This window comes from Canis lupus, chromosome 5, assembly GCF_011100685.1.
Source record: "Canis lupus familiaris isolate Mischka breed German Shepherd chromosome 5, alternate assembly UU_Cfam_GSD_1.0, whole genome shotgun sequence".
Lineage (NCBI taxonomy): Eukaryota > Metazoa > Chordata > Mammalia > Carnivora > Canidae > Canis > Canis lupus.
The window spans coordinates 40,055,920-40,067,968 of record NC_049226.1 but is presented as its reverse complement, the minus strand read 5'-3'; the positions used below and the strand labels follow the sequence as shown (position 1 = coordinate 40,067,968).

At 42.3% G+C, this 12,049-nt stretch overlaps 1 protein-coding gene across 1 annotated transcript in view; it reads left to right on the top strand.

Annotated features, from left to right (window-relative positions):
* The window catches only part of TTC19 (tetratricopeptide repeat domain 19), a 28,852-nt gene extending 18,603 nt beyond the window's left edge, over positions 1-10,249 (top strand). The window contains exons 8-10 of the mRNA XM_038537015.1: positions 6,674-6,828; positions 8,249-8,411; positions 8,893-10,249. Coding sequence (XP_038392943.1) covers positions 6,674-6,828; positions 8,249-8,411; positions 8,893-9,026 — 452 coding nt within the window. The 3' untranslated portion in view covers positions 9,027-10,249. The remainder of the gene's footprint in view (positions 1-6,673; positions 6,829-8,248; positions 8,412-8,892) is intronic.
* Positions 10,250-12,049: the final 1,800 nt, after the last annotated feature.

Sequence of the window (12,049 nt, the reverse complement as noted above, 5' to 3'; positions counted from 1 at the left end):
AGAGGCAGAGACACAGGCAGTGGGAGAAGCAGGCTCCATGCAGGGAGCCCGATGTGGGACTCGATCCTGGGCTAATTTTCACACGTAAAAAACAGATGCTTTCAGGGGCACCTGGGTGGCTCAGTCAGTTAAGCGCTGCCCTCAGCTCAGATTAAGATCCTGGAATCCTGGGATCTAGGCCCTGTTGGGCTCCCTGCTCAGCGGGGAGCCTGCTACTTCCTCTCCTCTGCCCCTCCCCTCCCCTGCTCATGCTCTCATGCTTTCTCTCAATTAATTAAATAAAATCTTTTTAAAAAATGGTTCCATTTTTTTAGCTTTGTTCTCTGTTCCTGCCATAGAGACTTTCTCCTCACTAAACTTCCTTCCGCTTACAATTTGGAAGGATGGCGTACATAGGGCTCTCAGTTGCTTCTGTAAGATGAGAGGAGTACAGTAAAGCATTCTTCTGCCTTTCCCTTTCTCTACTTGTTTTTTCTCTATGATCGCAATTTTAGACTTACTGGGATTTATTGCAGAAAATTTTGCAGACAACTTATTTGCCTTCTTTTGGGGATAGCTTGTTCATGATGGATTGCTTTGTAGGAGTTGGGAGGTTTTGTTAGCATAAGGTTAGGGGGCTTAATCTCTTTCTGAATGTTGCTTGGTCTGTGATGAACCTTCATTTCTGAGATTCAGGTCTTGTGAGCTTCTGAATACATCTCTGTGAACATTGCTTCTACTTAGTGTGGTCTTTTATCCAGGTGTGTCTGTTACTGAAATATCTGCCTCTCTCTTCTCTTTATATTTATTCTCTCCCTCAGCTTCTTTATATTTTGGAAATTTCTCCAGTTTATAGTCCATATTATTGTCTTAAACATTCAGAAAAGTTCTGTGGCTTTTTTTTTTTTAAAGATTTCAAACAAAAACGAAATGTAGTGACTTTCACAGATAACTGTATACCTTCCCCCTTCACTTTGTCAAATTTAAGTATTTACCGTATGTGCTCAGAATTCTTTTTTTTTTTTCTAAGTTTAATCCCAGGCGTACTCCCACTTGGTGTAGATACTATTCTGATTTTGGTGGGTTTTGTTTGTTCTTTTAATTTGGTTTTGATCTTTATCATTCTTAGGCCTGTTTATTACAGTTGTATATATCAGTAAACAATATAAAGTGAGGCTAGTATATTTTTAAATTTTCTTAAAGATTTTATTTATTTGAGAACCACAAGGTCGGGGGAAGCAGGCGCTGAGGGAGAGGGAGAAGCACATCTCCCTCTCATCGAGCAGGGAGCACAATTCGGGGCTAAATCCCAGAACCCAAAAGTCAGAAGGCAGACGTTTAACTGACTGAGCTACGCAGGCGCCCCAGTGTGTTTTCAAACTTTATATGAATGGTATCCTATTATACACTTGTTTCTGCAGTTTCTTACTCAGCATTATTTTGTTGAGATTTATCCATGTTGATACTTAATGCATCGGTTTTCCTCTCACAAAGGTCTGTTTCCTTGCCAAACCACAGGTCTGCTGGGTTGTATCTGTCAAGAAGGGGTGACTCCCTCTAATTGGTCCACTGTGGTAGGGGGTAAAGGGTAAGGAGTGATACAGGCTCTAGTTATGGCCCTAATTGGTCCATTCCCTCCAATTGTGGTCTAGTATCCCACCGGATGAATGTTGTACTGTGGGAAATAAATAATAGCCCCTTGAACCTTCTTGAACCCATGTCTCTGTGCAGGCATGGGAACTACTCTCTCCGGAATGTACCTAAGAGTGGAATTGCTGGGGGGCGTATGCTAGGTATTACCAGTTTGCTTATCAATGTGGTTTTACCAGTTTACATTTTCACTAGCAGTGTGTTTGTGTTGTTGCTTTGTATATTTGTTGTTGTTGGACTTTGTTTTTTGATGATCTGGTGGGTGTGAAATGGAATTTCATTGTGGTTTCAGTGTTTTTTTTTGATTGCCAGAGAATCAGAACATCTTTTCATGTATTATTGACCATTTGGATTTCCTGCTCTGAAAATTGTCTCTCTATATCCTTTGCGTATCTTTTTTGAAGGGTTGTCTTTTTTAAATGATTTATGAGTTCTTTATGTATTTTAGCCAAATACATAAATTTATATTTTGTAGGTTACATATCTTTTTGTGTTCGTCTTTTCACTTGAGGGCATTTCATATATAGAGATTAAACTTTGGATGTGATAGAATCAGTTAATTTTTGGTTTCATTGTATCTCTTCTATCTTTAGTTCAGTACCTTTATGTTTTTAATTATTGATTTTTATTTGTGCATTCATTCAACCAGTCCTCCAAGAAATATTTTTTGGATGCCTGTTATGTGCCAGGCATGTTACTAGGTACTGAGAGACAGCTGTCAATAAAAGGCAATTGCTACCTCGTGGAGCTCAATTTCTAGTGGAGGAGAAACACATAATAAACACTGTCTATCCAATAAATGATAGTATATACAAAGATGATGAAGTGCTATGGAGACATGTATGTGAGGGGATGTGTGCACAGGGAATGTGTAGGGGGCTGTACAGTGTCATATACAGGGGTCCAGGAAGGCCTCGTTGTTAAGAAGCCTGAAGAATGGGAGGGAATAAGCCATGCCGCAGTCTCTAAAGGAAGAAAATTCTAGGCAAAGGAAGAACACGTGCAAGGCTCTCAGGTGGACCATACTGGACACATAAGGAATTACTCAAAAACCTACTTAGTTTATAGTCTTGGATTAGTTGATTATCTAAAATTCTTGAGGGTAAGGCTCATTTTTTATTGTCTGCTGATGCTCCTTTATTGTGAAGTTTCACGCTTAGTTTGGATGATAAATTCATTTGTTGCAGGGTTTTAGCTGGAAGATGAGACTCGGGGATGTTTTTATTCCAGGCACTCAGGTTCAAGCCGAAATAGATGCTTAAACGTAGACCTCAAGCTCCATATGGCTTAGGCCTATGATTAGAGATTTCTATGGTGCTCCTTCTCCCCTCTAGATCCCGGTCCGGCCCATGCAAGCTTCCCTGTGGTTCCTGGTGAGGACAGGGTATGGGCAGGCGGCACACAAAGCCTATGACACTCATTCTGGTTTATGCAAGGAGCTTCAGATCCAATTCTCTGATTTGCAAAAGTTGAACTCAGTTCTGGATCACAGAGACACTCAGGCCACCCCACAAAACCAACACAAACTGGGCTTTTGTGGTGTCAAGTCCTCCCCGCTTTCTATTCTGGGTTTTATCTTACTGCTGTTGTTCAGCCCTTGGGATTTCCTTCTCGGGAGCTCAGCTGTGCATTAAAGGATAGACTTTATCTCACTTTCAAAGCAGAGGATTTCCAGATCACCAGTCATTATTACTAGAACCAAAAGCCTCTATTCAGAACCCATATCTTATCACATTCCTTTTAGTCTGTGTTTATATAAGCCTAATATGATAGATTGATACATTAAATACAATGATCCATCCTTTCTCATATTCCTGGAAAAATTGTTGCTTGCTCATTTCCTTTGTGCATTTGACAATTCCATTTGCTGATATTTTGAGTAAGAATTCCTGTGCTGAATCTTGTTTCTTTCATGGACAGATTTGAGGTAGTTTACCTTTTTCTCTGGTTAGAAATAACTTGTAAAACGAATTACTTAAATATGACTTCCTTTTCAGATTCAAATAAAACTTTGGGGGAAGCTCTATCTGAACAACAACCCCAGTGTATGTCTCGGTTGTTAGTGGCTATCTGATTTGTTCTTGTCTAATTTCTAGCAGTTTTTATAGTAATATTTCAAGAATCTATATTTTAAATGTTACTGCTTAGAAAAGGAATTCTTTTGGTACTTTATTAAAGCTGTGAAGTTCTCTCTTGGCCATATGCTAAACGTTTTATTAAGGAGCCTTTTTTGTTTCTCCCTTAGTCTTGTTTTTAGAGAAGTAGATTCTCCAGAAATTATTTTCATTTTTCATACTACAAAGTGTGATATGAATTTAAAATGCATTTTTTAACAATGAAAAAAATACTATGGCTAAAATTTTACCTCATAAATTACTTCTATAAAGCTTCACCATCTTTTTTTCCGTTCTGGTTAATTTCCATTGTTGACCACAGTGGTGATGGTTTTCCACTGGAATTACCTGTCACTTTATCATACTTTCTGACCGTAAAATGTAAAAAGAACTTTTTTTAAAATATAGAAATATTTGAAGAGAATTAATAGAAATCCCAGAAATAGGAGTCAGAAGTCATTTTTGAAGCATAGAATTTCCAGAGTTGGAATAATTATACATTGTTTTGTGATATTTTTGGTATATGGCAAACAGGCTTTGCCTTTAAACGTTCTTGAAGAACATGTATTTTAGTTCTGAGTCTTCTCACTGTTATAAATTACTTCCCGAACTTTTGTTTGTACTTGACAGGAACATAGTTTTGTCTCATTCTTCTCATTTTCAGCTGCCTTTTTTCCATTAGATTATCTCGCAGTACTGTTAATGTTAAGCTGCTTCTCGATTCTAGAAGCTTTTGCTCAGCATTTTTGCTCATAGTTAGATATTTGGTTTCAGTGTTCCTTCCTGATGTGGGATCTTTATGTGTAGTAGGTAGCTGGAGCCATCTTCTCTTTGCTTTTTTGTATTTATCCATAAATTTATGTATACTTTTTGTTATTTATGAAAATAACTTTTGTGTTTTTTGAAAGTATATTCTTAAGGCAGTCTATTTAAAACTGCCCCTAGTTTGGTTTTATTAGATGATTATAGATCTTTTGTGTATAATTAAGTCAGAGCAAGTCACTTTGGATTTCTGCTTTGCATTGTTTCTTAACTTTTACCCTCTGATGATGTGTCCACAGCTGTCTTCACCCACTCCATGTGCTTGGCCTTTTTTAAACACTCTCTTCAATAATTGGTCATCCTGTTACTTGATTCCATAACCATCTTTAAATTCTGTCTGCCTTTTGTACGTTTCCTGAAACTTTGAGGGTAGGGAAGGAAAGGTGTTTCATGTGAATTTGCCATCAGATAAACCCAACCAAACATCATCATCAGTCGGGTGTGTCATGGTTTGGTTGCCTAAGTTCATCTGTGGTAAACACTTTTGTGAATGTTCATTTTGAGCTGAGCCGGGCACAGAATCTCCCTGCAGTCTAGGTCATCACGGCGTCCATGTTACTTGTGTCTTTTCTCTTGGGTCTTTATTTGTGGGCTTGCTTCTCATACCTGTTCTTGAGGTCTGCATGCTCTGCTTCATGTGGCAGTAGGTGTTTTAAGTTGGTTCCTTTTCAGACATTGTGTAGTCAATGTTGTAATTTGTCCAAAGTTGCTATATCATTGCAGCCTTTAATCATCTTCTTCACCAAATGGGAGTAACTGTTCTTTCAGTTGGCTTGTGACTTTCTAGTTCAGGATTCTGAATGTTTTCTGGTCTCTTCCCACACTGCCCTTTATGCACCTGAGAACACTTTCATTTGCCCTATACTTTCTTGGTTGTTAACTAATTCTTGGAATTTATCTTACTTGTTTCTGCTAAATACAGTTTCAACTTAAAAATAATACTTCGTATCTTAAGGTATGGACTCAAAGTCTCACTTAAAATGTGGGGGAAAGCAGGGCACCTGGCTCGCCTAGTCAGTAAGAGCGTGCAACTCTTGATCTTGGGGTTGTAAGTTCTCCATGTTGGTGCAGATATTACTTCAAAAAAATAAAATCTTTAAAAGAAAAATGTGAGGAAAAGTTTGTCATTTAATTGGATATTGCAATATCGTGATTTTAAGATGTGGTCATTCAGATGACCAAAATCTATTTCTCATATATACTTGGTCTTTGCCCAGTTCTGGCTCAGGGCTCCCTAAACCCATGGGTGGATTTCTTGTGTTGAGTGATAAAAGGTGTCTTTTGTTATGTTAATGAGACTTTGGGACATCACCTAAAAGATGCGTGTCTAGAGGTCCAGCCCTATAGTTAGAGGATTGAATGTTCATTCCCAACCCCTGACCTGGTGGGGGCTGTAGGTTTAATCAACCACCAGTGGTCGGTAATTTAATCATCATGACTGTGTAATGGAGCCTCCATGCAAACCCAGACAGAGCTCAGAGATTCTGGGTTGATGAACGTGTGGAGGTGCTGGGACAGTTGGTGCTCTTAGAGAGGGCATAGAAGCTTTGTGCCCCTTCCCACGTACTTTGCACTGTGCATCTTTTCCATCTGGCTGTTTCTGAGTTATGTCCTTGTATAATAAACAGTAATCTAGTAAGTAAAATGTTCTGAGTTTTGTGAGCTGCTCTAGCAAATGAACATAACCGAAGGAGGAAGTCCCAGGAACCTCTGATTTGTAGCTAGTTGGTCAGAAGCACAGGTGATAACCTGGACGTGCAGTTGGCATCCTTAGTTGGAGGCGGTCGTACTGGCAACTCCAGTGTGTAGCTCTCTGGTGGGCAGAAGCACGGGGCTTGTGACTGGTGTCTGATGCAGGAAGGGGGTGTGGTCTGGTAGGACTGAACCCTTAACCTGTGGTATCTGATACTGTGTCTGATGAATTCTCAGACACCAGTAGGTGTCTGAGAATTGCTTCTTGGGGAAACACGTCCTCCCTCCCCACCACAACACACTGAAATTTTTGTGGGCCTTGGTAACAAGCAAGAGGTTAAAGAAGCTTGGCCAGTTCTTTGCCTCACTTTCTGTATTGTGCTTATATGCCAGCAATGCTCTTATTTCCTTCTTAGTGGAAGAGAAAGCCAGCACCCACCTCCTCCTGGGCATGTGCTTAGACACCTATGCTCGCTACCTTCTATTCTCCAAGCAGCCGTCACAGGCACAGAGGATGTATGAAAAAGCACTGCAGATTTCTGAAGAAATGCTAGGAGAAAGACACCCACAGGTAAGGGAGAAGAGCAGCAAGAGGAACCAGAAAACAAAGCTTTCAGAATATCCAGGTGTGAAATGCCACACTCACTGGGGACAGATCTCCAGCAATGGTCCTAGGTGTTTCCCTCTGTGCCCCAGCCCGTTCCTTTTCTTGTCTCCACTCTCCTACCCCCAACTCCTTGGTTCAAAAAGGATTTGAGGGGCGCCTGGCAGGCTCAGCCAAGAGAGCGTGTGACTCTTGATCTTGAAGTCAAGAATTTGAGTTCCACATTGTGTGTGCGTAGAGATTTCTTTTAAAAAATTTTTTTCTTTTAAAGGATTTGAGACCTCACATCAATTACTGGGTCTGCCCAGAGCATTCTGCAGGCATATTGGTTTACACAGCAGAGCAGCCTTTCCAAACAGTAGAGTGAGCCGGGCACTGGTGCTTTCAGGCCCTCAGGGTACACAGCACAGTGCTCTGCAATCCTGAATCTTAGTCAGAATCTTAGGAGGAACAGGTTACCATGTGAAGGTTCTTGCCTCCCTCACCCCACAGGTAAAATGCCGGGGGCGGGGGGGGGGGGAGAAGAAGGAGAGAGGGACTGCACTGAAAAGTTGGAACTGCCGACATAGTATTGAACCGCACCGTGCAGAGCTGTTAGAATTCTACACTGAATGCACTAAACTGAAATCTTAGTGCTTCTCCCCTAAGTTCTTAGAGGTGAGAACCGGATCACTTGTCTGAGATTGCCTGGTACCCCCAGCATGGGACACAGAAATTTTAACTTGACTGAACATGTCCCAAGGCCGGGTTGATGGGCAGGACAAGTCCTTGGGCTGTAATTCTCCTATCCTCAGGGGAGGTGACAGAGTCCCTTTCAGGGACTGTCACTGAGGAAGAAGAAGATAAATCTGGAATTCTAATCACAAGTACTAGAACTGAGGCTTAAAAAGGCATGACTTTAAGGGGATGAGGTGGGGTCTGCCTTAGTATCAACATTTTAAAAACTCTTAAATGGAATCTTCATAAAATCAATAATATATGTATTTCTTCTTCTCGATGAGTCTCAGAGTCACCAACAGGAATGACATAATGTGCTGGAGGCCGGCTTCTCGGGATTGCTGAACTTTAAATGAGATCAGTTATAGCTTCTTCTTGCTGGTTGGTTGGTTGGTTTTGGTGCTTCGAATTTGATAAATAGATTAGTAAGTAATATCCTGTTCCCTAGTTTCTAGATTTGTATCGTTTTCAAGAGTCGAACTAATGCTGTCTGTTGTGTAATATGAATGATAAACGTACGCAGTTTGTTAAAGGCTGAGCCCTTCACCTTCTATGGAATGCTAGGAAACATGAGATCTTAAGCATATATTCAGTTTGCCAAACTCCCAAGTTAATGTTGAATCTGCATTGCTATTTTTTTTTAAATGGCTGTTTTTTCTCTTGTGTGTAGACCATCGTGCTGATGAGTGACCTGGCTACCACCCTGGATGCACAGGGCCGCTTCGATGAGGCCTGCGTTTATGTGCAGAAGGCGTCCGACCTGGCGAGGCAGATAGAGCACCCCGAGCTGCACATGCTGCTCAGTAACCTGGCCGCCATCCTGATGCACAGAGGTAGGGCGCCACCGAAGCCAGACTGCTTTGACTTTAGGGAAGGGGGTCACTGGATGTACGAATCTGTGAAGTGGTTCTAGGGAGGGCCGAGGGGCAGTCAGGAAGCTTCAGAATTAAAAGGCTGGCTGACCATCCCCCCCAAAAGGATGTATGTTTGGTTGAAGTACCATTGTGTTCAAGTCACATAACTCCTATGGCCCTGCACTAGCCGGTGACCCCCCTGGAAGCTAGAGAAAGTGTCATTGGTGCTGTCCCTGGCCGATGGAGCGGGGCCCCACTCACTGGGTCGAGGCCTGGGCCGGCTCGCAGCCTGAGCCGCTGGTCAAAAGGGGGTGAGATGAGGCAGTGACCGCCCAGCGCTTCAAAAGGACACAGCAGGTTAAACGCATACTGTCACTAGTGTTTGCTCGGCAGAATCTTGCAGAATCACTTTGAAAACCTACATTTCTCTCTGTTCTCCCTTCTCTCTGGGTTATTTTAGAACGATATGCACAAGCAAAGGAGATCTACCAGGAAGCGCTGAAGCAAGCAGAGCTGAAAAGAGATGAGGTTTCTATGCAGCACATCAGGGAAGAGTTGGCTGAGCTGTCAAGAAAAAGTAGACCTTTAACTTAATTTTATGAAGTGCTAAATCCCTTTTTGTTGTAGGGAATTTTCAGCAACAGTGATAATTCTGGTCTCAGTGACACCCAAATCAATGGCTTAATCCTTTCTCCTTGATATTCAAGTTTTGTCAACTTAGCTGTGGTGAAGGACAAGTTGTGTACACTGCCACTTTTGTCGTTTTAATGGAAAAACAACTTTCACCCCTGGCTGATTCCGACTTCTAAGGACAGATGTCAAGTGAGGTGCCGTGTGTGTGCTGGTCTCAGTGTAGTGGGGTGGAGACAGTCCAGTTTTCTGTGGGTGGGTGTGTGCGGATTCAGCCAGGCATCTCTAGCCTCTGATTTTGGTCTGTTGATTTGCTACCCTCTTTTTCATTTTATCGATATCTGGCAGAGCAGAGCTACCTGTCTCATGGCAAAGAGGGATTATGGTGAGTTCTTTTTCTTCTCTATTTCATGAAGCCCAGTGTGGGATGTAATGCGTAACAGAGCAAAAGTATTGTCTTGGTTTGTACCAGCGTCCAGCATGAAGTCTTAAAGTAGGAATTAGGCCCTTGAAAATACACCCATTTCACTATAAATAAAAGTGAACTGTATGTTTTTAGATCTGGTGACATAGGACTATGAAAAAGAGGGGAAAAGGAATGATATGAGCTCTGGTCAGTGCTGTTGGAGCACTCCACTCCCTCTGCAGCCTGGGTCCCTGAACAGAGTCCTGTGCACGTGCCCAGGCTGCACCCCGACACCTTCGGTCTCAGGGTAGGGCCTCACAAGTGTAATGTGTAAGATACCCCTGGTAATTCCAATATGTAATGCTGGTACAGTAAGGATCACTGATCTGGATCCTAGTCCTGGCTGTTTGCATTTGGGTCTCTGTTCTCATCTATAAAGGAAGGGACCAGTGAGGGTCTCTCGGGGTCTCGGGAGAGTGTATTTGGTCAGATGACCTTGAATGAATAGACTACTGTGTTGAAAGAGCCTTATCACACTGCCTCAGATGCATAAAGCATATGCACACAAGCTAGGTAATGGATGTTCTGACCTCCGAAGTCTTGCAAAGAGCCATTTGCCTAAGGGAGAGGCGATTTTTGTAGGTGCCGTGAAGGAACACTATTACTGTTGGTAAGCCTTCGGGGGTGGGGGTGTGAGTGGGAATGATAAACAGATATTTTTGTTTCCTGTGTAAATACTGGAAGAATCCTTTCATAATAAACTAGAGACTCTACAACAACACTGTATGTATTCCGTAATCTTTGAGTTTCTCCTCCTAAGAAATAACTTACTAAAGAGTTAAGAAAAAACCAAAATGCTAGAAACCTTGAGGTCCAAATCCTCAGGGGTTAGATGAAAACTAGAATTTTATATTTTGCAGATCTAAGTTTCTTCCTGCTTCCTGCCTAAGCTCCTCTCTTACCACCCAACTAGCTCCTTTCATCAAGACTGATGAGAAATAGAATAGAAATCCAATTTTTAGCACAACCCAGTCTTAATTTATTGTTGGGGATTTTTGAAAAATTATCAACTAGTTAGCTACTCACCATCTGCACTGAGAATGTTTTCACCTTTTCACAATTGCAGGGTTTAGTGCAAGTTAGATTCGTCACTCCAGGTTTTATTTAAGAATGTTTGATCCTCCACAAGGTTTCAGCTCATGGTCCCGTCCCAGTGCTGAAAAAACCGTAGGTGTTCTCAGTCTCTCTGTGTGGGTGTGTCCAGGAGAGTTCATTTGCACAGTTGTAAAACAAGGTAGCAAAGCAGGAGAACGGACTTTGCTGACTGGTCTGATTTCAAAAGTGAATTGTTTAAAATAGTGTAATTTAAGTGTTTGAACTGTGTCACCAGAGTTTTCAGGGCATAAATATTTAAAAATGGAATCAGCATACCAAGATGAAAACATCATGAAACTTCCAATCATAAACATGCACCGGAAACCTGGCTGTCAGACTACTGCTCCGAACAGTATAGGAAGACCTTAATCTAGTTCTGGGGTGCTAAAAAGTCATGCACAAGGATGCAGCTTCAGAACGCTGAAATCTCAGCCTGCACAGAGGTCCTGCCTTGGCCTTCAGCTGACGTCCACGAGTCCTTGGCCATTCTCGGTGCCGGCTGCCATTTGGTCCTGCCACGCTGGACGTCCGGCCTCCCAGATGGTTTGCTCTGTAGGTAAGCCACGTGACAGTTCTGGCCTTTCAGTGTTCTGAACTAAGAAATGGGACTGGATTTTATCTTCCATTCTGAAATCTCTTCTCCCAGTAATGGCAGAGGGAACAGCAGAGCACACGTGCACTGTGATGAGATTGGAGTGGGGGAGGGGTTACAGCCATTCACTTGAGGCTGGGGGGCAGGAAAAAGTTAGGCTCTCACCCAACATGTTCTCAAACACTCTTCTGATTTGGAATCGCTCAAGACCTTCAGGGTCATAGAAAAATAGCATCTCTCTTGGGTCTGATGACACCATGAATTAGTGAAATCTAAGATACTGTTATGTGGAACATTTAGTTACTGTTTTTCATTCACATTAGCATTTTCTGTGTATGTATGATAGAGCAGTACCAACTCTCCAAGTAGAAGGAATCTGATCACTAAATCTGCTCTAAAGCTGATGGTGAGGACCTCCAGTCTGGGAGGGTGGAGTAGCAGCAGGCGTGAAAGCTTAACTCCTGGCCTGTCCTTGTCGTTTACTAAGTATGTGGACGGAGCCCTGAGCCAGTACCTTCATTATCAAAACAGGGATCAGACCCCATTGCTAAGGGCGACACGAGGGTCTCAGGCCTATGAAACCTGTGACAGAGGAGGCACAGTCAGTGGTTACCACACCACTGGCTTGCTTTAGAGGCTTCAGTATTTAGAAGTCCATAAAGTGCTAATCTGTATCATCTTGAGAGACCTCTGTCTCTCCTTTCTCATCTTCAGTGGCACCCTTCCAAAACAGTTCCTGTCCTCCTGCTACAGAAGGATGTGTTTTGATGCCATGCTTTAGTGGTACGGGGGACAAACTCAATTCAACAATCAACTGTTAAAGGATGAAACGGA